The 24,315-nt window shown below is 45.8% G+C and overlaps 2 protein-coding genes across 6 annotated transcripts in view; both read left to right on the top strand.

The window, feature by feature from the left end:
• Positions 1-1,214, top strand: part of NOD2 (nucleotide binding oligomerization domain containing 2) — a 30,231-nt gene extending 29,017 nt beyond the window's left edge. The window contains exons 14-15 of the mRNA XM_036275344.1: positions 50-155; positions 828-1,214. Coding sequence (XP_036131237.1) covers positions 50-122 — 73 coding nt within the window. The 3' untranslated portion in view covers positions 123-155; positions 828-1,214. The remainder of the gene's footprint in view (positions 1-49; positions 156-827) is intronic.
• A 7,116-nt stretch (positions 1,215-8,330) lies between these two features.
• The window catches only part of CYLD (CYLD lysine 63 deubiquitinase), a 34,799-nt gene continuing 18,814 nt past the window's right edge, over positions 8,331-24,315 (top strand). Inside the window, exons 1-7 of one of the 5 annotated variants that reach the window (XM_036274462.1) lie at positions 8,331-8,384; positions 9,010-9,088; positions 16,062-16,713; positions 17,467-17,769; positions 19,485-19,590; positions 22,179-22,277; positions 23,822-23,938. In XM_036274462.1, the coding sequence (XP_036130355.1) occupies positions 16,213-16,713; positions 17,467-17,769; positions 19,485-19,590; positions 22,179-22,277; positions 23,822-23,938 (1,126 nt within the window). In that variant the 5' untranslated portion in view covers positions 8,331-8,384; positions 9,010-9,088; positions 16,062-16,212. The other 4 variants (XM_036274460.1, XM_036274464.1, XM_036274463.1 and 1 more) reach the window with 4 other exon arrangements.

Here is a 24,315-nt window from a genome sequence, read left to right as displayed (position 1 = left end):
TGCTGTGGCTCCGTCCTCACTCCGGCCTCTCTCTGCTTTACCCCTGAAGGCTCCGAGGCAACGCTTTCTCTCCCGAGGAGACTGAGCAGCTCAGCCGCAGGGACGCCAGGCTCCTGCTGTGATGTCACCGGGCCAGTGCTCATCTCAGCGCGCGTGTGAGTGGGCCGCGGGGTGGGCCCCACGCTGCAGTACATGTCAGCAGCCCGTTGGGACGGAGCCCTGCGCGGGCCAACTCAGGAGGTCACCTCTGTTCTGGCAGAGAAGGGGCACCAGTGCCCTTCGGAGCGGATGCTTCCAAAGTCTCCTGTGGCCGTCAAGTTCGTCCCAGGGTTCAACCCACGGGCTGTGGAAGGAGCAGCCTCTGTATCCCGGGGCCGGCCTCCAGGTGACTGGACGTGTCCGTGGGCCCACAAAGGTTACTGAGTGCCTATGGGCGTAGAGACCTGGTTCCCCACGAAAAGCCCCTTTCCACGCCTCCCACAGTGACAGGACATGTTCAGGAAGAAACTTCCTGCCAGGTCTCGACTCGTGGGTCAACCTTCCAGGCTGCTTCCCATGTCTGCTTCGTCCACGCATCCCGGGCCCTGCACGTGGCATTTCCTCTGTGGCTGAGGACTGCGGCTGTCGGTGTTCTCAGCGTTGCTGTTCCCCACCCCGCCCCCACCCCCACCAAGGAAGGGGTTACAGTTGCCCTGCTCTCCTTCTGGTCCTTAAGCATTATTGGAAGGGGACACATGACAGCTACTTAGTTCCCCAAGGTAGTCTGCATTTGCAAGAAGAATATGACCACGCTGCCGCGGGTATCACACGTGGGCTTTTGTCTCCAGGGAAGCCAGTTACTCTTCAGTGAACCCTTTGCAATCAGCCCTTCCAAATGCAACTTTGAAGATCAGTCCGTGCCAGGATTCAGAACGGCCCACCAGGTGTCCAGGTGAGGCCTGTGGGCTGAACTCTGACAACAGACTTCCAAAGTACGTTCCTCAGAGACGGTTCTGGCCGATTGGGATGGAATGCTTCGAGATTTAAAGTGGACCAGAAACTTCGAGATTTAAAGTGGACCAGAAATTTACAGGGGCGAAGTCAAAGGCCCCCCCTTACAGAGCAAACGCTTCTCAGAATGATGCCTTTGTGAATGGTCAGGTGCTACGCAGGTGTTACTATTTTTAACGTTATTTGTGAAAACTGGCTACTATTTATAAAGCACTTTGTGTTATTCTCCCAAGTTTGTATTTTTATAAACAAACACACCCGCGGGAATTTCATGCTGTACATGGTCACAGAGGGGAAACACTAGGGGCACCCAAGCTGTCTTCGTTGTGACCAGACATTTTTGTAATGTTTCTGCGACTTGTCAAATATGAAATCACACGTTTCTACTTGAAGGGGGGACGGAAATAACGTTTCCTTAATTTGCTTAAGGCAAAAGTGAGTCTTAGAAATGGCCTTGCCACAGACACAGGTGCACCGCGCTGGGCCAAGTCTAAGGCAGTGTGTGTCTGAGCTGTGCGGGGCCCCACGGTGCCCTGGCAGACGGGCCCTGGGCCCACTCCGCTCTCTCCAGGGGGCTCCGGGCTTAGAAGGACAGGGAAGAGCCGGCAGCCTCCTGGGTAGGCCTTGCGGAAATAATTCTTAGCTGCGTTTAATGAGCAAGGGCTCAGGTGGCCACTTCCCAAAGAGAAATCCACTTCTTTGAAAGGTTCTGTGTGTGTCTGGGTTATTAAATGCCACAGCATCTCCCGGGGCTCCTGCGCGTGAGCGTGTCGGTGGGTTCTCTCTGTCGGTGGCTTTAGGTTCTGTCGGGACCTTTGTTGCCGACAGAGGAGACCAGGGGTGATGGAGATGGGCCCACTTTCTCTTGATGAGCACAGCAGCCTCTTTGCACATCTGGGACGGTAAATGCATCTTCCTTCATTTCAGTCCTCAATTACATAGCCAGGCATGTTAGGACGATTGGTGGGCGGACACACAGACATGGTCCTGTCTGCAAGGCAGTTATGGGGAGGGGGAGGGGAAGGAGAGGCAGGAAACAGGTAAACAGGCCACAGGCTTTGCAGAGACCCTGTTGTGGGAAGAGCTTGGTGTGTGTGCTCGGCTGGACACTGGCCCTCAGAGGTCCTCCCCCCTGGGACCCGTTGCTTATATGGCCAAAGGCACTTTAAAGATGTGATTAAGTCGGGGCGTCTTACAATGAGGAGAGTCTCTCAGATGAACTGGATAGACCCCAAATGCAGCCACAGTTATCCTTATAAGAGAGGCAAAGGGGGGTTTGACACAGAAGGCACTGTGACCGCTGATGTAAGATGCTACACAGCTGGCTTTGAAGGTGGAGGAAGGGACCCCACGGGTCAAGGAATGCAGGTTCGGAAACTGGATAAAGCAAGGACACATTTGTCCCTAGAATCGCTGGGCGCGTCCAGCCTGCCACCCTTCTGGCCCCAGCCCATTGGGGACTTTTGGTCTCCGGAATGGTAAGAGAATAATCAGTGTCACTTTAAACCACCAAATTTATGACATTTGTTACAGCAGCCATAGGAAACTATACGGTATATCTGAGGCAGGCTAAGGGCAGAGTGTCACCAGCCGGGAATGAAGAGGTAGGTAGGACCAGTCTCAAAGGGCCTAGCTGGCCGCGGTCAAGAGCTTAGGCCAGATCTTAGTACAATAGCAAGCCACTGGAGAGTTCTAAGCAGGGATGTGACCCTGTGACATTGAAGGAAGGTCTCTTGCTCCAGGTGGAGAGGGGCTGGAAGCATAGGGGTGGGAGTGAGGGGAAGAGGAAGTGGGGAGACACCTAGGACCACCTCGGAGCTATTGCGGGTAAGAGGCCGCTGGCCGGCCTGAGTGACGTCAGTGGAGGTGGAGAGGGTCCAGAGACACTCTCCAGCGAGATGGCCAAGGGTTTACGAATGGGCTGGAAGAGAGGGATGGGGAAGGGAAGGATCCAGGATGACTCCTAGATGTCCGACCCGAGTAACTGGGAAAATGGAGACGACCGGTAGGGAACAAGCTTGGAGGTGGGAGGACTTCTGTTGGATGGTCAAGCCCGAGACCCCTACGTGGAGAAGGCAAGTGAAGACGTCAGTGATGGCGCGAGTCTGGACCCCGTGGGAGAGGTCGCCGCCTGCTGGAAGGGCATCGGTGTCCTTGGCATCAAGAGGGGAGTGGGGTCCTTGGGCCTGGGTGACAGAACCCAGGGAGAGACTACGGAGAACGACCGTTCGAGAGGGCTCCAGGAGGAGTGGGGCTGAGCTCTGGGCATGTGGTTACTGTCAGGGCTCAGAGGAGAAGTCTCCTAATTTTGGAAAAGCCAGCAGACCCACCCAAAGCATCCTGAGCCAGTGCAGGTAACTCCCGAAGAGGGGCTCTTCAAGTCCTCTGCTAGGCTGCGTGCTGAGGACCAGGGGCTTACCGGGAGCAGAGTCCTCCTCCGTGGCTAACGCCCCATCATTCCTACGTGTAGGAGAAGAGGTATCAGAGCAGGAGCATTTTTTAAAAGATCTCCAGTCTTTAATTATATTCACTATCATCCGAGAAGAAAGAAAAGTCTGTCTCCCCTAGAGCACCCAAAGCAGATGCCAGAATGAGTACGTCCCAGAAGTGTGGGCGGCAGAGTCAGGTTCCAGGCGGTTGAGTTGAGACGACAGCGTCGTTTCATTATTGCACCAACACATCCGCGCCTCCCTCCCCACTTGGGATGCTGCAGCCAGTGGGGGAAGCACAAGCCACCGGGCACAAGCCTCGGGCCCTGGCTGGCTGGTCACAGGTGAGCGGCAAGCTCATGAGTGACACTGGGGACCGGCTTGGGCAGTTTCCCTTGGAGAATTATGTGGGGGCGGGATGGCAGCTGCTGGCAATCCAAGATTTTTGGCTTCTCCCTTTTGTACTCTAAATTTAATCCCACTTATTATTTCCAGAATAATCCACAGATCCAAGCCCCTAAGCATCACCCCTTCCTCTCAGTCACCGAAGAGCCTACAGGAGCTCTGAACCTTTTTTTTTAAACTCAGAACTTCTTTCTTGACATTTTCAGTCCTACATGCCCCTCCTCTCCAGCTGCTCTCCCCCACCCCCAGGAAGCAAGGGCCTCCTCCGGGGCAACCTTGAGTCCATTGCTGCGTTGGTCTCCCGCCTGGTCTCCCTGCTTCTGCCCTTGACCCCGGGCGTGAGCCCATTAAAGCAAAAGTCAGACCAGTCCCTGCTCGGATCTGCACTCTGCGGCACAGGGTGAAAGCCGAGGTCTCGTGTGTGCCTGGCCCACCGCTGTGTTTTCCCTGGCCCGCCCTGGGCCGGCACAGCCCCATCCTCTGCCCTCCAGCCACACGGCTTCCTGGCCATTCCCGGGCAATGCCAAGCGCACTGCACCTGCCTGTCTCCCCTCGTGGACACACCTTCCTAGGGGCGGCAGGACTGGCTTTCTTCTTCCTTCAGGTCTTTGTTCAAACGTCTTCTCATTAAGGGACTCCTTCCCGCAACAACCCACCTAAAACCCAGAAGTGTGGGCGGCAGAGTCAGGTTCCAGAATCCCTTCCCTGCTTACTGTCTTCTCAGCAGGAACTGCGCACGCACACCTGTTTCTCCCTTTCCCTTGAATGTCAGCGCCGGGAGACCGGGGACCATGCCCACGGCCGTGTCCTCAGCGTCCGAATGGTGTCCAGCGCACAGCAGGTGCTCAGATATTTTTGAATGGATGGCGAATCCACCCTACTTGAAGGGGGTAGGAACTAGAAGGTGGGGAGATTATAATAATAATCCCCTTTCTCCCAACACCGTTACTGTCCCTTCCTGAGGGAGGAGGATTTCCTGGGACATGGGAGTGTTCCTAACGTATCTACTGTTCAAAATGGGGTACCCGATGAAGAGCCCTGGACCCCTTTTCTCTGGTTGTGTGTTTTTTGAATCCCACAGAAATCATTTGTCATTGATAACAGCCAGTAGCTCCCACAGGAGAGCATGGATTTATAGTTCAGCTGGATTATTTAAAGATGATTAAAGTAATCCCTTCTATCTGATCAAAAAGGGCTTTTAGACGACCTGAGTAAAAGCCCCCGGACAGAATGCTCGGCGGTTCCCGAGAGGCAGAGCCTCAGCTTCCCTGCTGAACGAAATGCTGACGCACTGGGAGTCGTGGAGACGCTCTGTCTCCGCCCGGGCGATGCCTGTCCCGTTAGTGCCACGGTTTTGAGTGCACTCGGAATGTACCTGTTTACAGGAGGGGTGGGAAATGGCTGGACGACAGCTGGAGGTTCTGTTTCTGAAACGGGGAGGCAGCCGCAGCAGAGTGGGCGTACTGGGGGTGCCCTTTAGGCTGTATGGTGTGGAGGTGCTGAGTGGGCGGGGGACATACGCGCTGAATTTGGGGAGGCTGGAAGTGGGAGGTAGCTTGTGATACCCATTTGGAAGCCTGGGGCAGGGTCTGCTGAATAACCATGCTGCCGAGAAGGCTTGTTGGATCCTCACTAGGTGTTACTCTAAGTCATGGGCCCCTACCAGGCTGCCTGAGGTCCAGACCCCAGCTCCTGGGGGAGAGCTCCATTCAACTCAAAGGCTCTTGGCTGGGCTCCTGCAGTGTGCAATGAGAGCCATGCAGACATCTGGAATCACAGTTAACCGCCTGCTGAAAGGCCTTCAGAGGGTCCCACTGCTCTTGGGACAAAGACCGACACCTGCCCTGGCTCCCAAGGCCCTGCCTGCCGGGCCCTTTGGCACCCACCCTTCTGTTCCCTGCCTCTCAGTTCCTTCAACATGTCACTCACATTCCTGTCCCCTTTGCCTAGCTGCTCCCCCTAATCCCTGATTACGTCATCTTTCCTAGCTCATCTCAAAGGTGACTTCCTCAAACAGGCCTTCTCTGTGTGTCCAGAGCAGTTCGCTGCTGATGCTCACTCTAACCTCAATAGTTAAATAAGTGTCGTGTAATTAGTTGTTTAGGATATGCTTCCTCGCCAGAGGGCAGGTGGCCTCTCCCTTGTAGCTGCCCTGTTTCATGGTGACCACCTGTTGTGTGAACCCAGGGCTAGGCTGAGTAGAACCGGCTGTGGGGTGGTGGATAGAGAGAGATGATCAGCGGGGCCTAGGGCCATCAGCAAAGACCTTCAAAGACAGTGGACTTTGGCTAGGCCTTAAATGCAAGAGGATTTGGAAGGCAGAGAGGATGGGCATTTCACTTGCAGAATTTGTTTAAACAGAGGTAGCATGAGCCCTGTCTTGAAATCAGGAGAAGCAGGTTCTCAGCTCATCTCCTGGGTGACTGAGGACACGTTATTTCCCACTCTTTGGACCTTAATCTCCCATCTGTAAAAGGAGAGGCTGGCTTATCAAAGATGGAAGATAATAGCATTACGATAGCACCTGTCTTAGCCCCTGGCGGACATCTCTCTTCCCTGTGAGCCCGAATACAGCTTCAGAATGGTTTTCAACACTGTGTTCTAGGCAGCCATTACCAATGGAGAGGAGATGGTAATCGAGATGAGTCCTGTTGATCAGACCTGGCTTGGAAGAATCTCTCTCGGATGCAGCCAAGTCCTAACACTGTGTGATTCTGCGAAGGTATGGAAGGAGGACTGAGCCAGGGACCGGACCACTGCTGGTGGGGAAGAAAGTTCTACTGAAGCAGAGAGCTCAGCAGCACCAAGCGCCTCGTCTCAGAGGACACCAAGATGTCCTAGTCCAGGGGTGGCAAATTCGAATGCCTCAGAGCCAGTGATTCATGCAAAGGAGAGAAGGGCACCAGGAGGAATAACGGGGAATGGTGAGGGGTGGCAGAGAGGGAGGGCGAGTGCCAGCCCTGTGTAAAAGGCTTGAACATCCTTCTGTCCCACTCCACTTCCTCCTTTCCCTCCTCCTCTTCACTGTATGGGTCAGGAAAAAACAGTCCTCAGGCAGAATTTTTCTCCAAGACAGCCAGACGGTGACCTCTGACTCCTGCGACTTTACTGGGGAATCTAGACCTAGAAGGAGGATGGTGTCACCTAACGTCACACTACGACCCAGGACTGTTGCTTTCCATTTTATTGCTTTCTATGTAGTGTGGTCACGAAGCGTGGGGAACCAGATAAGAATGGACTAGGAAGGGACAAATGTGGATCGAGGTTTAGGTTTTCAAAAGATGTCCATTTCATTCTGGGTGCTTATGGCAAGGAACATGGGTGGACTGCTTACTAGAACCATTAGTAATCACTCATGTGACTTCTTTTATGTACTCACTGGTTTAAATCCCCCAGATCTTCAGAGATATCACCTTCCACTGGGGAAATTTTTCCTCTCATGATTAAACACACACACACACACACACACACACACACACACACACACCTCTTCCTTCCTCGCTATTAATCACCTTCTCCTATAATTGGTACTTAAAATGTCAAAGGAGAAGGAATTAATTAACAGGAGTATCCAGTGAAGCAAAGCACGCTGCAAGGCTCTGGGACTGATTATAAAAAGCACTTCCTTAAATATTTTGAGCACTTTTGGGAATCACAAACCTCCCTCGTAATTGAAAGATCCTTAACTACACCCCAAGTCCTGGCTGGTGGCCAAGGGTGCAGAGCTGAGTGAGGCGGCGTGTAGAATTCCCTTCTTCAGCACCCCAGGGAGACCTCCCTCCGACCTGGGATAGGTGGCTACCAGGGGTTCAGAAGCAGCAGGGGTCCCGGGCTGAATCTGAGGGAGACGAAGAGATCTGACTGAGCGCCTGCTGTACGTCAGGAGCTTTACATAAAGTATTTCACAACAATCCTCGCAAGACAAGTACTGACGATAATCTCCACTCTACAGATGAGGACACTGAGGATCAGCGTGGTTGTGAGTTCCCCGTTCCACGCGGTCCTTATTGAAAGCACAAAGTATTCACGCTTAGGTTTGATTCCCAACCTTTGCTTTTGCCCCAATCCTGAAATGCTAACCCCCGCTCTCCTCCGGACTGCTCCGCACCGCAGCCGCAAACTGTCTTCGGAGTTTTGACAGCTAAGCCCACAGCCAGGACCCGGGCATGGGAGGTGGAGCGAGGGAAGCACGGTGTCCCGCCCCAGCTTCGGTGTCAGCCAATGGGGACGCGGAATCCACAGTTTTCCGCCCAATCACCCGAGCTCCCCGCCCCCACCCTCCGCTGCTCCTCCCCTCTCTTCTGCTTTCCCTTTGGCTCCACCGAGCTTGATGGAGCGGAAAGTCCCTACAGTCCGCTCCGGGCCGGCAGCCATTGGAGGAAGATCTGTCACTGGGCAACCCAATCAGAGCGTGCTCGAGAACGCAACTCGGCTGTGATTGGTTGCAGAGCGGCTGCCCTCCGCCCCCGCTCTCTCCCACCCCTCCAGTGGTTCGGAGGCGGGGCAGGTGGGGGCGGGCCCAGGTAGCAGGCTCGGCTGCGCTGGGGCCGCGCGTCGGAGGTAAATACTGGGGCGGTGGGTGTTGCGCGTCCGGGCCGGTGGGGGACGCGGGCTAACGAGGTAGGGGAAGGGGCGACGCCCCGCCGCCAGAGGTGAATGAGAGAGCGGGCGGGCGAATCGGCGAGCGGTGGGCAGCCGGGTCCCCTCGGGCGCCCCTCCTCGGCCTCAGGGCACCTCCAGCCGCCTCCGTGGCCGTCGGGCCCTCGGCGCCGGCCCGTTAGTTGCTGCGGCCCCGAGCGGTTCAGGCCCGCGGGGAACTGAGCCCGCTGACGTCAGTCCGGCGTCCGGTCTCCCGGGGTTCCCCCCCCCCCCAGCCTTCCCGAGAGGGCTCCCGAGTGGTGGGACCCTGGTCGCTGTCGCCGGGACCTCCGGAGAAGACAGGACTTGGGGTGGGAGCAGCGCAGGAAACCCTCTCCCCCTTTGGCCCGTATTGACAAACGGGGAAACCGAGGCACGGGCCGCTGACCGCAGGGCTGGCCTCCGGCGTTCCAGGCGGTAACATCGCACTTCTGGGAGGTGGAGCGTATCGATCGATCCATCGGTGTGGAGGTGTTTGTGGCTTCCGTCCAGGGAGAGCAGTCGGGGTTCAGGCCCTGTTGATGGCGTGTTCTGCTTTTCCTTTCAGTTTCCCCATTTCCAGGGTGAGGATGGTCTTTACACAGCCCGGAATGCTGTAGCTGAAAGGGGCGCCCTGTTGAAACAAGGTATACTTTTGTTTTTCTTCCCTGTGCTTTGCTTTATTATGGTATTAAGAATCTGCTGGGTTCGATTCTCAGCTGTCAGCTGCCTGGTTATTCAGGTCCTTGGCATCTTTTCTATTCCACGCTGTGGCATTGCATGTTTTAGGGTGGTTGTCATCCTCCGGCCACCAAGCCTTTTTCAGTCTCCCAGTCCCCATCACCCCTGCCCCCTCGTCTCCCCAGACTTCCTGGAAAGCTGTATCCTGAGCTGGGGAGCAATCCCTACATTGCTTTTGCATTCGGGATAATAGAGATCTTTATAAGATTGTCCCTTTTGCAGCCTTTGACTCCAGGAGGAAAATCCAGGCTTTGAGAGAGGGTGTTCATTCACATTTTGGTTTTCTGCAGCCCCCTCATGTCCCAAATAGACTGAATGGCCCTAAGAATGTAGCTGCCAATTCCCCACAGGATAGTGGGTGGATTTGAACTGGAACAGTATTAGGAGAAAATGATTTGCTGGAAATCCTTGTGGAAGTTCATGTACTGTGAATGTTGATAATATCCAGAACATTCTGTAATGCTCGGCTACAAATTTTTAGAGTGTTCTTGTGAAGAAGCCTACCTTTTTGTGGTGACTTTTGTGAAGAGCTGATAAGACCAGAGCCCTTATATAAAACATTAAACGTTCAGCAGCAATGATTGCTTGTGGTCTGCCATCCCTAATTGTGCTTTTGTTTGATTTGAGGAAGTCTTTAATACAAGGTGAGAGAAAGGAGTAATTATCCTAGTCCTCAAACTTATTAGTATTGTTCCTGACTGTCACAGTATGATTTAAAATTTGTCGAGGTCTTTTCAATGGTTATAAAGAATTCATAGGTATCAGACATGGAGTGAGAATCTAGGAAGCCAGTTTCAAATGAACCTCAAACAAGTTGTTTTTGTAATTATGAAATATTTATTTCTTTTTTATATATGCAACAATGAAGAGGTATAAAAATTGACCATGACTTCATTATGAATTATAATTATTTTTCAGAGAATTAAGTAAAAATCATTAAAATACTCCCAACTCCCAAGTCTTGTTCTTTTTTTCTTTTATCATGGAAAAAGCTTTAATCACTTAAATAGTTAAAATAAGGAAATGGAATTTTGGTTTCTATTGTTATCATCCGAGTTCACCAAGTTGTTCATTCATTTCGCATGTCCGGATTGCCTACCATGTTGTCAGGCAGGGTTTGGGGATCAGAAAGGGAAAGATGAAGGACCTGGGAAAGTCAGTCTGAAGTGCGGTGGCCACGTGTACTCCAGTGAGACAGCACAAGCACTTGTTTTCCGCCATGAATATGGAGGTGTGTGGGCCAGGCTTTTTTTTTTTTTTAACCTTATAAATCCCACTTGTTTTGGCTCATAAGTTATTCCATGAGGAAAATTAAAGCTGGCTGTCTCTTTTCTCATCATCGAATTTCTATATTTCTATCCTTTAGCTGTTTAGGAATATAACAACTTGTTCTTTTAATGAGAGATATTCTTAAAATTGTAATTTTATTCTAGCTGTCTGGAAGCGTTTGGAAAAAGTCCCATTGTCTTCTTTCTTTGGTATTCACACTGACCTTCCTACCTCTTTGCCATTTATATTAGGGGTAGTATTTTAGTATTGTGATTTTTATGCTGATTTAGAGGGCCTCCGTGGTTTTTAGAGCAAGTCCAGATATCTCAGGAGATGAAAACTGTTCTTGAATTTGATCTGTCTTTGTTTTCTTTACTTTTTCTTTTTTTAAAACATTTTATTTATTTATTTATCCTCACCCGAGGACATTTTTCCATTTTTTGTTCAGATATAGTAGGAGGGAGAGAGGAAGAGCGAGAGAGAGAAACATCCATGTGAAAGGGACACATCAAGTGGCTGCCACCCACACAACCCAACCAGGGCCTGGGACAAACTGCAGCCGGGGTACATGCCCTTAATGGGAACTGAACCCGGGTCTCTCCGGACCGCAGGCCGATGCTAACTGCTGAGCCAAACCGGCAGGGCTGTCTTTGTTTTCTTTAGTGGAGTTCTTTGAACAAATACAACCTGATAACTTGAGAATCAAAGTGACATTATATCTTCTGGAAAGTTAACCACTGTCATTTTTTTGTAGCTAATGCTGTTTAGTTGTACTATATATTATGTTCCAGAAGGTGGTAGTTCTGACCTTTAATTTTTTTTTTTTTTATCCTCACCCGAGGACATTTTTTTGATATTTTGTTCAGATAGAGTGGGAGGGAGAGAGAGAGAAACATCGACATGAAAGGGACACATTGAGTGGTTGCCACCCACACGACCCAACCAGGGCCGGGGACAAACTGCAACCCAGGTATGCTCCCTTAGCAGGAACTGAATCCGGGTCTCTCCAGACCGCAGGCCAATGTTCTAACCACTGAGCAAAACTGGCCAGGGCTGACCTTTAACATTTTTGTATGAAACTTCTTGATTATCTTTTTATTGCATTGATAGGAAATGGATAAATATTTGTGTCTTCCAACCCTCATCTTAGTTTAATGACTTTGTTTTAATATACTTAAATTCTCCTTTACTCAGGATTCAGACTATCAACAAACTCAGATAACTAGATATATTTTCAAATCTTTGTTACCCTGAATTGTTTCTCATCTTGCATGTTGTCAAAAGAAAGGCCTTCTGTTCAATATAGTTTTAGGATTAAATGCATTTTGTATTACAATTCTTTGGTAATCTTTATTTAATATTCATAGTAATTATCAGGGTACTCATAATATTCCAACCTGAAGTAAGTACGATGGAATTTAGATGAATCATTTGTGATATATTAATACTCAAAGTGAAGTGTGCTATTAGAGGCAATTTTAAACAATTAGACCTGAAAAATAGTCAGAGAACACAAATGAAGGCAGTCATTATATTTTACCTAGTCTATATTTTTCAGCATCTAACACTGTGCTGAGTGCATAAAAATGCTAACCAAACTGACAAACCTTCTTGAGTGATAAAGAACTCCTTGATATGTGATTTCAATCTTTCCCACATAGTCTTGGGTTTAGAATTAATGACTGTTCTGCATATCCCAGAGAAAGAGAAATGTTGGCATTATATTCTTTTCTAAAGAGACAGTCTCTATCAACATATTTCTGCTGTGATGCCATTATGTTGAGGTATTAAAGATCATTAAATGTATCATCTTGTATAACTCTAGAGCTATAAAGTTCCCCATTCAACTTTCTCTAATTGTCAGTTGCAATGAAGAGAATCAATTTTTAATATGATAGTTCCTAACCTATTCTTTCTTAATGTATTCTTTCCAAAAGAAGAAAGACCACATCCTTTTTATTTTTGGATAATACTGTTTAAATATTTTATAACTGTTGCCTTTGGCTGTTCTAATTTTCTAACATGACCCATCCTGTTATTGAGTCTAAGCTTACTCTCACTGGTGCTAATGCAAGTTAGAAAAGTTACTGCTCCTTGTGGAGTTCACTGTAAAATATGGCTCTGGAAGACTATTGTTAAATTGCCCTCAACCTTTTATAAACCAAAGCAGTTATACCCAGTTTTACCATGGACAGTCCCTTAAATGATTCACAGAAAACACTTTGTAATCAAATTTATTTAAAGTATAGTATCCTAGTGCATTTATATAGTAATTTAGTTCTGTCTTGGTAGCAGTTCATGGGCACTGATGGTTTTATTTTAAATTGGGGCGTGAATTGTTAAGCTGGAGAACCAATAGAGTAGGTGTTGTTGGCATATAATAATTATTAAGACTCAAGAAGTTCTTAATTTTACTATTTGAAGGTATAATGTTGAGAAATTAAAAATTTCTTTTTAGACTAGAATTGCCATATTTAAAAATATTTTTTTGGCCAAAATATTTCAATACATTTTAAAGTGAATAAAACAACTACTCAGTTCTTTCTTTCTTTCTTTCTTTCTTTCTTTCTTTCTTTCTTTCTTTCTTTCTTTCTTTCTTTCTTTCTTTCTTTCTTTCTTTCTTTCTTTCTTTCTTTCGAACAGTATTATGGATGTCCCCTAATCCCTCCCCTACCATGCCCCTCCCCCACCCAACTACTCACCTTTTTAGAAGTTGCCTTTTGACCATTTCAGCCTCTGGGAGCAACTGATGTGTGTGCGGTGTCGTTACGCCCATGTCTGCAGTGAAGCCTGTGCGCTGTACTCCTGCGAGACCTGTTAGAATTTGTGTTCTTCTTCGTTATTGTTTAAGCACACAGACATGTGTGGTCACCTGGCCTCCCAGAAGGGACTAGAGCAGTGGGTGGGACGGCGGCCAGGGGAAGGAGCCCGAGGCCTTCTGCGGAGGCCAGAGACCGGCTGTGGACAGCGGGCAGGGACGCAGGCCCAGTCTGAATAAGGCCTTTACCAGAGCAGCAAACGCCTCTGCCTGTGGAGAGTCGCGGAAAACCATTTCTGTTCATGTGGATAATTCGGCGCTCAAGAAAAAATAGTGCTATTTCCTTGTTGAAAATTTAAAAAGAATTTTAGTCAGAAATATCAAACACTTCATTTCACTACTTTCAAGGACTAGAGGTGAATTAGGCTTTGAGTGGCTGTGTGGGCCACCCTCGGAGGGGTTTTGTTTATGTGGCGCGAAGATCGGGGTGTCCACAGGTGTCTTATGTAAGTGGCAAATGTGAATTGACCGGGTCCTGCTGAAGTAGACAGTGCCCTCAAGTGGAATTAAGACAAATACATGATTAAAAAAGAAAAAGAAAAAGGGAGAGAAGCTTCGGTGCTCTCTCAGCCCCTGACCTCACGCGTGTTGCACAGACATTCAGCACCATTGGTTTAAGGGGTACAGGCTCGTTCCCCTGTCCTGAGTCATCTGCAGGTCTCATTCTGGCTTGTAGAGGGGCTTTTGTTACTCACCTTGGAGAATACCTTGTTATCCTACAATGCATCTAAAAGAAATGTTGCTCTGTGTTAGATTTGCCAGATTATTTAATCAATAAGTGATTGAACTTAACATTTGGTTCTTTAGTTTTAGGAGTGTTTCCTTTTTAATTCTAAGAACAAGGCAGGTAAATATGATAGTGCTCTCAACTGCTGATGTTACCTGGAATAATGGAAATGGATACCTGTCAGAGAAGGATAGAATATTACCGGATTTAGAAACCAAATAGCCACATCCATGTGTTAGATAGGAACCATTGTTGTCAGTAAGATAATTAATTAAAATAATGGATTAAAGTCTTCATTTGAATTAATGAAATTGTATAGTGGTTTTTTTTTTTTAATCCTCAACCGAGGATATTTTTCCATTGATTTTTCAGACAGAGTGGGAGGGAGGGAGGGAGAGAGAAACATCGATGTGAGAGAGACACATTGATTGCCTCCCCCAGGACCCCAACCAGGGCCAGGGATCGAACCGCAACCGAGGTACGTGCTCTTGGCCAGAATTGAACCTGCGATGCTTTGGTCCCAGGGCCGATGCTCTGACCACTGAGCAAAACCGGCCAGGGAGAAATTGTATAGTTTTTAATCATCAGTTAAAGTAGGGTTGAGTAGGCCATTTTAATTGTGAAAGATGAGTATTCTTGAAAATTTTTAAATGAACCTTTGAAGCTGATAGTCATCTTTTGTGTATTCCTTTTTAGTGTACATAGTTAAAATTGCGGTATAAAAACATTTTACATTGATACTATATGGGTACATTTCCTTGTTATGTAGTCCATATTTTGATGGATATCTTTAATGTAATCAGATTTACCATATCTAATATTTGTGATTGTGAGAAATTAAATGACAGCTATGACTAATATGATTAAGATTTGCCTGTCTAAGGACAAAATATTCAAGGTTGAGGAAATGAAACAGTCAGAGATAAAATGTTCCATTATCAAAATATGACACATAGATAAATGAATTGTGGTTCGGAATGTTATTTTATGACATTTTATTGATAAAAGATGTTTAACGTAATAGTTATGATGGATAGCTTTTTGCTTATACTAGGTGTGCATACAGAAATAATAGCTTTTTTTTATTTGTGTGGTTTCTGTCCAAATACAGCATCTCATTCATTTAACATACTGTTGACCGGCAATTTTACACAAGTTATCTCATGCCACCGGCTATTTTTTCGTAATTGAGTATGAAAGTGAAACAATCTAAATAAACTTAAGTATACTTTATTTATACATAATGGATTTAAGTGAAACTTTGTACATATCTGCTACATATTATATATTTTCGTAATTTTTTTTGGTGTGGTATACTGTATAGCAGTCGCCTTTTGAAACACACACTTTACACGTTCTAGTTGGATTTTTTTTATACCAGTGACTGTTTTTTCTGAAACGTGGTCTTTAGTTGCCCTGAGAGCCTAAAGGGTGAACCAATGCAGGGGGCTCTTTCAGAAGGACCAGTGTTAGGTCCTGAGCTGCACGCATTTGAACCAGCAGGTACCCCTTCCCCAGCTACTTCAAGAATAGAGAACGTGTGCTGTTTTTCAGACTTTGACCCTCAGGGCGAAGAGTCACAAATACAATAATCCTATGTTACCCCGAGTTTCAAAAATTGAAATACCTAATGCAAGTGCAAACACAAGTTAATTCGTGGGTGGTCAACAATGTGTTGAGTAGGACCTGTTAAAACACTACTTTTAAAGTTTAAAAATGTCTGAAGATATATACATACATATATATGTGTGTGTGTATGCGTGTGTGTATACACACACACACACACATACATGGTTATCTTTTACTTAGAATTTGATTTGATTTTACAAACTCAGTGCCTTGAAAGCAATCATTATCATACTGTTTTTGAAGATACTTTATAATTGGATCTCCTTATTTAAATATATAAATTACAATAGATATAAGTAATTTATGTCTTTTAACCTTTTTCGATATTTTTGGAGATATTTTATTTGTGTGTTTTACTAGTCGAATGGGGTTTCCAAGTCTTTTACCTTAATTTCAGCGCGCGTGGAATGAAGAGTTTCTCTTTGCTTCTGCCCAGGCGTTCTGAGTCCCTGTCGTTCTGCAGCATGGACACCGAGTGGCTGGAACGAGCCCCGGGACTGACCGCCAGTGAGCTCTCCTCTTGCGCTTTTACCACAGACGTCAGAGTTCCCCTTTCTTTGAGTTAATATTTTGGAGTTAATGTCACAATGAGTTCAGGCTTATGGAGCCAAGAAAAAGTTACTTCACCCTACTGGGAAGAGCGGATTTTCTACTTGCTTCTCCAGGAGTACAGCGTCACTGACAAACAAACCCAGAAGCTGCTGAAAGTCCCCAAGGGGAGCATAGGGCAGCATGTCCAGGACCGCGCCGTGGGGCACTCGCGGGTCCCTGCCAAAGGCAAGAAAAGTCAGGTCGGAGTAAAGCTCCTGGAGCAGCCACACGCGGCGCTCTTGGTCGATGAAAAGGATGTGGTAGAAATAAATGAGAAATTCACAGAGCTACTTTTGGCAATTACCAATTGCGAAGAGAGGTTCAGCCTGTTTAAAAACCGAAGCAGACTAAGTAAAGGCCTCCAGATAGACGTGGGCTGCTCCGTGAAGGTCCAGCTGAGGCCCGGGGAGGAAAAGTTCCCCGGAGTGGTGCGCTTCCGGGGACCCCTGTTAGCAGAGAGGACAGTGTCGGGGATCTTTTTCGGAGTAGAGTTACTGGTAAGTGTGGGGGACCGTTTTAGCGGGCTCTGCGTGTGCATGTGTGCGTGCGTGTGTATTTGTATGTGTGCACGTATTTTTCCCCTTTGAATACCAGATGTTCTCCCAGAACTTTTCTGGAAGTTTTACTACTTATAATCCTGAGAATTTACTTTCTGGTGATAAATTGAGACTGATGCATTGGGGGCTTTAAAAACTACCCCGGGCAGTAGGAAATGCAAACAGATCATGTCATGATTGAAGACGTGCACATCTTAGAAATTTTAACATGGTCTGTGTTAAGGAACTCAGCTGATTGTTAATTAGTCACATCACAAAACTATTAATTATCTTGTGGCATTATCCTCTGTAGCTTTCTCAGTTTTTCTTACTGTGTGCTACTAAGTGATGGAATTTGGACATAATAAGTTGTAGCAATTTAAACTTATGGATAGTTGTTCCTGTTAATATATGTGAAAGTCATCTTGGAACTTATTTCTACTGAAAAGAGAACCAAGAATTCATGATAAGTTTTCAAAATGAATATTAATTCCCAAAAACTTAAATGTCAGCTTCTTCCTTAATTAAAAAAAAAAACACCCTGAATCCAATAGCAACTGCTAATAATTCTATTTTCTATATGTGTCACTTAGGATTTTTTTCAGTGAATTCCCTGAAATCCCTAGAGTGGATATTTTTTTCTTATAGGTTGTGTCTACCTCTCTGTCTCTACCTACCTACCTATCTTTTTTCCCCCCTTTTTAAAACAACTAGGAAGAAGGTCGGGGCCAAGGTTTCACTGATGGGATATATCAAGGGAAACAGCTATTTCAGTGTGATGAAGATTGTGGAGTATTTGTTGCGTTGGACAAGCTAGAAATCATAGAAGATGATGACAATGGATTGGAGAGTGACTATGCAGGTCCAGGGGACACAGCGCAGGTTGAACTTCCTCCTTTGGAAATAAACTCCCGAGTTTCTCTGAAGCTCGGGGAAACCATAGAGTCCGGAACAGTTATATTCTGTGATGTTTTGCCGGGAAAAGAAAGCTTAGGATATTTTGTTGGTGTGGACATGGTAAGAAATTTTTGGATTATATTATCTTTGTGAATATATCTGTAGTTCTACGATCAATTTAGGTACCAATTAAATACTTGAATGGAGTAATATGGAGTAATTTAAAGAACATGTTCTAATTTATCTTTGGTAATATGGGACAAGAGTCTAGAGAATTACATTTAGTCTTTTCCGTTGAAATAAACGGAAATAACATTTCCCATCTGTAAATTTGCTGTATGACAGCTGACCAATAGAAAGAAAACACCAAAGTATATTACATAATACCTTCTTTTTCTTTGTTTTGGAAATATTTTTTGGGAGGAGGATCTTTGTGTCTCTTTTGTAACATTTTGCAAAACTTTATTGGCTGATTTGGTTTTAATGAGTAGTATAAAACTCATGTATAGAAAACACCTGAATAGAGGAAATCACGTTGCGCTAGAGGAAGACGAGTGTTTTCTTAGGATGTAACTCATTCAGATATCTTTCTTGTTGTGGTAAAATATACATGACGTAAAATGTACCATCGGACCATTTTCACGTGTCCAGGCAGGGGCAGTAAGTTCATTCCCATTGTCGTGCAGCAGCATCACCCCCTCCACTTCCAGACCTTCCTCATCATCGCCAACCGAGTTCTGTCCCCACCACACAGTCACTTCCCACGTCCGCTCCCTCTGCCGGCGTTCCCTTGGTAACCTCGATTCTACTTTGTGTCTCTGGGAATTCTTCGATTCTAGGTACCTCATAGAAGTAGAATACAGAATTCGTTTGTTTCATTCATTTTTAATGTTCCCTTACAATCATATTTGTTAGTAATGGGTACATTCCAATCTGGCAAGTTGCACGAGACCTGTGGGATTTAGAGAAGGGGAAGAAAAGGCTGAGAACATTCGTATCGTAGATTGAAAATATGGACAAGAATTTGTTAGGTGTAAAGAAGGAAATTCATACTGAACTATTAAACATGGGAATGAGTTAGGATGTGAGAAATAGACTCTTGTGCTCATGATGTTTGTAATGATTACTTTGATCTATTTTTGGTAGGGTATGAAAGTTTGAGCATAAATTTCTCTTGTCCTGTGCTTGGACATTCTATTTGATACCTTTTAGTTAGACAGACATTACCGTGTTGTTTAGATAAACATTTACTGGATATTTACCATGTCCAAAGTTAGAGCCAGAGTCAAACTTCTGGGCCACGCAGGAGACCTAACAATTCAGCATGCCCTCAAACCGTTGTTCTTCAGATATTCACATCACTTTAGAGGAGAGGCGTGGTGGGAGGAAGGAAGGTTGGAGAGAGGGCCCTGGTCATTGCAGTTAGTCTCCACTTGCTTCAGCTTGTTCGGGCCTCAGACTTGGAAAAGCCGGTTAGGCCTTGCCCTCCTTAGCTGGCAGTCACAGGGCAAGGCCTAGAGGTTTGCCCACCTACCCCAGCTGCGCCGTGCCTTAGTCTGGCCTCCAGCTGGCTTGTGCATGCATCCATTCCAACCCTTCTAGGGCATTCCTGGAAAGGCAGGTTCTGGCAAATGCAGGATTCTTCATTTTCTTCTATTTCCAATGACATATAGTGCGTTGCACACATTGGTACTCGGCATTTTGTCTGGCTGGCCCAGAAACAGTTAAAACGACAGTGTAAATGTTTGGAAGAATCCTTTGATGGAAAATGCAGACTCTCATGTTGACATTTTATTGAGGGGGCTGTAAAGTTGACTTTGTGACTTCATCTCTAGGATAACCCCATCGGCAACTGGGACGGCAGGTTCGACGGCGTGCAGCTCTGCAGCTTCGCCAGTGTCGAGAGCACGATCCTCTTGCATGTCAACGACATCATCCCAGGTACGTTCTCTTCTTGTTTTAATCCTCACTCAAGGATATTTTTCCATTGATTTTTTTATCTTTATTTATTTATTTATTTTTTAGACAGCGTGAGAGAGAGGGAGTGGGGTAGAGAGAGAGAGAGAGACAAAAAAAACATATTGATGTGAGAGAAATACATCAATTGGTTGCCTCCTGCATGACCCTGACCAGGGCCCGGGATTGAACTTGAAACTGAGATATGCGCCCTTGACTGGGAATTGAACCCGAGACTCTTTTGTCCGAGGGCTGACACTCTAACCGCCGAGCCAAGCTGGCCAGGGCTCTTCGTGTTTTATTTCTTGATTAGGCAGAATTTGAAAGATGTATTTTGTTATGAGGATGCAGGTATAAGCTTCAAGATGTATTTCTGGAACTTGACTTTTATAAAATTTGGCGTTGTTATTCAGTAGGCTTTGTCTTCTTGCCCCCAAATGAAAACGGTGCTTACGGCTTTTCACTTCGAAGGGTGAGTGGGTGTAGGGTGGCATTTATATATTGTCATTCACTTTGTTTTCAGCCGTCCGTTCTAGGTTTGGGGGGAAGAGCCCTTTCTGAGAATGGAGGGGTCAGACATGTAATAAGTGCTCCCTGTTCAGGGAGAGCTGCCTGGAGCCGGAGCCCTGAAGCAGAAGCCGGTCGTTTGACACGATCGGATGTGCAGTGCAGAGGCCCCCGCGGGATGTCCCGTCGGCTTCGAGAGGATGCGACTGAGCAGGCCTCGTGCCTCTGCACTCAGAAGCAGACCGCTCAACTTCACATCTTAAAAACACCCTAAGCAGTCTTTTATTTGACCTCAAACAAGTCGTACCTGATGGTCAACTCACTGACAGCTTCCTGTCGGAGCAGCACCAGCAGCACCTTCCGCTGCTCAGTAGGTTCCGGTTGCAGGCCGGTCAGCTGTGTTCATCCTGAACTAACAGGCAGGCGGACATGGGGAGTCTTTTTAAAATTTTAATTTATTTTTTTATCCTCACCCGAGGATGTTTTTGTTTTTTGCATTTATCTTCAGATAGAGGGGAAGGGGAGAGGAAGCAGACGTGGGGGGTCTTACCAAGCTCCGTGCAGCTCGGATGGAGTGTCAGAGGGCTGTGTGCAGAGTCACACATCTGTGCTCCCCAGCACTAGATGGCTTGCACTTTTCCACATTCTTAACAGACTTTCAAGGTCGGTCTGAATTATCCCCATTTTGCTGATGAAAACCTGGGGCTTAGATCAGGCCGGGTAGGGCCGCAATTGACTAGGGTCAAGTCCAGACCTGTCAGACCCTGAAGCTCTGCTTAAACCAGCCTCCTCACCCTGATCTTGTGTGTACACTTAAAATATGAAGACCTGCAGGGAAATGCATCCTTCTCAGCCTCACTTGTAGGCCTGAGAATATTGTTTCCATGGAGATGTGTTTTGTCTCTAATTCTATGAAAGGTAAATTTTATTGGAACAAGAATGACAACTGAACAGAGTGGTTTGTTTGCTTCCAGTGTTTTTCCATTGTTGCTCATTTTGATAGGACACTCTGAGGTCCCCACTGGTCAGCTCAGGGCCTCAGCTTCTTACTTTTTGTAAACATAAAGGGGCCAATATTAGAACCCTTGAGATTCTTGCTAGCCCGCACGGTTTGTCCTTCCTTCTTCTGTTGGCTGACAAGTAATAAGTGCTTGTCTTGCTGAGTTAGGAAATGCTTTCTACTTTAGCTTTTAGCCTTACAGCAAGAATGCATCAATTTAGTTGGAGGCATTCAAATGATAGCTGTATTTCAGTTTTATTTTGTAAAAGTCTGACATATTTTGATTTCTTTAAAATCAGTTCTTTCTGGTAAATTGAATTTCTAGCTATTTCTTTGCTTCTCTTTGGAAACATGGTTTGCTTCAGGGGAAAGCATACTTATGATCATATTTGATCTAGGAATATTTATTTTTAATTTTTTTTCTTTATTGATTTTAGAGAGAGAAGAAGGGAGAGGGAGAGAGAGAGAGAGAAACATCGATGAGAGAGAACGTCGATTGGCTGCCTCCCACATGCTGCGTGCCCTCACTGGGGATTGGGCCCACAACCTGGGCATGGAATCAAACTGGCAACCTCTTGGTGCATGGGTCAATGCTCAACCGCTGAGCCACACTGGCCGGGCTGATCTAGGAATATTTAATTGACCTTTTCCTATTTATATATTTATATACACATTTGTGTTACTTAATGTATGTATGCTTTTAAAAACTGATACTATTTTTAACCAGACTTTTTCTAAACTGTGTTCCATGAGTTACATTAATCTGAGATGCTAAGTAGACTGTACAAAAAATGTTATCAGATTAGTTTCTATTCCCCTCTTGGAGGGGTTCACACTGCACCTCAGCATAGTAGAGATCTGGGTTCCACAGTAAGGAAGTCTGCTCGTGGTTGTTCATCTCTGCATCTTCTAGAAGGAGTTGGGTGTGGAACACTTCAGAACACAGCAGTGTTCAGGGATACTGATTTGGGAAAGACATTTTTGTTGTTACTGTCATTATTTGCTTGATTATTTTTCTTCTACAAGAATTTGCTTTTACCTTTAAAGCACATGTTTACTGTTTCAGATAGCGTGACGCAAGAAAGGAGGCCTCCCAAACTTGCCTTCACATCGCGAGGTGTTGGGGACAAAGGTTCCTCCAGCCACAATAAACCAAAGGTCACAGGTATGATGAGCAGAGTGCTTAGCTGGCCCGATGCTGCTTTCCCATGGCACCGCGAACGGCTCGGGCATTTCCCTCCAAGTGCATGTAGCTTTTCTTCTTTCAGACACTTTCAGTAGCTTACCCAAAGGTTTTATGGACGGTGTTGATGAAGCCAAGAGTTCCCTACCCTTTTTGGTTGATGAAAAGTTTCTGGTGAGGACCTTTTGCTGTCTGCAGCGGCTGGTCCCTGGAATTCCTGCTCTAACGTTTGTATATTGTATAGAGCTGCAGCTGTGCAAACTGATCACGGGGGGCGGGGCAGAAGTGGGGCACAGTTGTGTTTGAAATGGTTTATTCTTCTATCATTATTTAATTACTGTATTTTCCATACCAACAACTGTAAACCTACTTTTGCCCCAGCCTGTATGTGGATAATGTTATAGGATAAAGTATACAAGAGCTTAATCATGTGGATTTCACTAACTAGATGCGGCACGAATTAAATTCCAAGCCACTAAGCAAACATTTTTGTCTCTCTTCCAGAAACTTTCCCAAAATAGATATGAAGTTCTTAGCTCTCTTTTGTTAGCTGCCACATATTTCATAGATTTATAGGATGGTAGTTACATAAGCTAAACAGCTCATTTAAAAAGCTGTAAGAATTTCTGTTAACTCAGATGTGGGTTAGAAGAATATTTTTTCCTCAGTCATCTAGTGAACAAAACGACTTCAGCTCACTTGAAAGGAAATTGTACTTTTAGAAATATTTTATGTGACCTTGGACCCTGAGAGACTTAGAATTGAATATGATGTATAGGTACTAGTTTACTCTATGCTAACCCACAGATCTAGATAGGGCAGCTCAAACATGTTGTAGTGGATCTTACTTACAGGTACAAACTGTAGAGCTGTCTGCTTTAAACTGAAAGACAAGTCAGGTTTTGTGTGGGTTTCGGTGACCTCATGGCTCCCATCCACAGCGTGTTCTCTTAGCCTGGAGGCAGCTCATGTCCTGAGTGTCCGTGGCAGGAGTGGAAGACGTGAGAAATAGTGCTGCTCCACCTGCTCCCGGACGTGACGAAATTAAGCAGGGAGTTCGATGGCCAATGGTTCCAAAATGTTTAAACCTTAAATTTTAAAAATTGAATTTTTTTCTTTAATTTGTACACAAGATTTAAAGATTACCTCCTTCTGAGAGCAACTCTTCTAAAATATTAGGTTAAATTTATTTCATCATATGAAATTAGGGAATGGTGATTTTGACATTTGGAAATAAGCCCTATGTAATACATGATATGGTTAAAAAAATGCACCATTTTATAAGAGCAGTTTGTTTTAAAAAAAAAATATGGTTTTCTTTAAACTTACTCCTTTTCCCCTCCTATATTGTGTCTTGGTTGCAAGAATCCTTTTGGCATGGCCAAAATGGTTACCGGAGTGTGTCTGTGGGCATTGATTGGTTGTGTAAATGATTGTTAACACCATATGCATGCTAATTTATGGCGTAGAACAACTTTCACACCATGTTGACCGTATCTTTAAAAGGAACTTTTCTCGTTCTCTAGGATCTACCTCAGACCCTGGAAATAGAAACAGATCTGAATTATTTTATACCTTAAATGGGTCTTCTGTTGACTCACAACCACAGTCCAAGTCAAAAAATACATGGTACATTGATGAAGGTAATCCAGAACTTTAACTCGTCAGACAGACATGGTGTTTTCACCAACGTGTGTCATTTTGGGGAATAGAATTCTTTATTAATATTGCTGAACTGAAATATTGTACACAATTTGAACTGCACTGCTGAGATTAATAAAACGCTTAGAAAATGTATCAGCAGCTGTTCTCTTGGCCTCGCTGATCTGTTGAGGGTAGAGGATCTCTAGAATCAATGAATCATTTAAAAACCTTTCAGTCTGGGTCTTCAACTCTTTAAACACTCCCTTTGGAAAACTCTACCTTCCCCTAGTTCTGGGACATCATGTTCTTCTGGTTTATTCTTTTCTTTCTTCATCTGTTCAACATATATTTTGGGGGTACTTACTGTGTGCCAGAC

Source organism: Molossus molossus, unplaced genomic scaffold, assembly GCF_014108415.1.
Source record: "Molossus molossus isolate mMolMol1 unplaced genomic scaffold, mMolMol1.p scaffold_m16_p_21, whole genome shotgun sequence".
Taxonomy (NCBI): Eukaryota; Metazoa; Chordata; class Mammalia; order Chiroptera; family Molossidae; genus Molossus; species Molossus molossus.
This window is presented reverse-complemented; position numbering and strand designations above follow the sequence as displayed.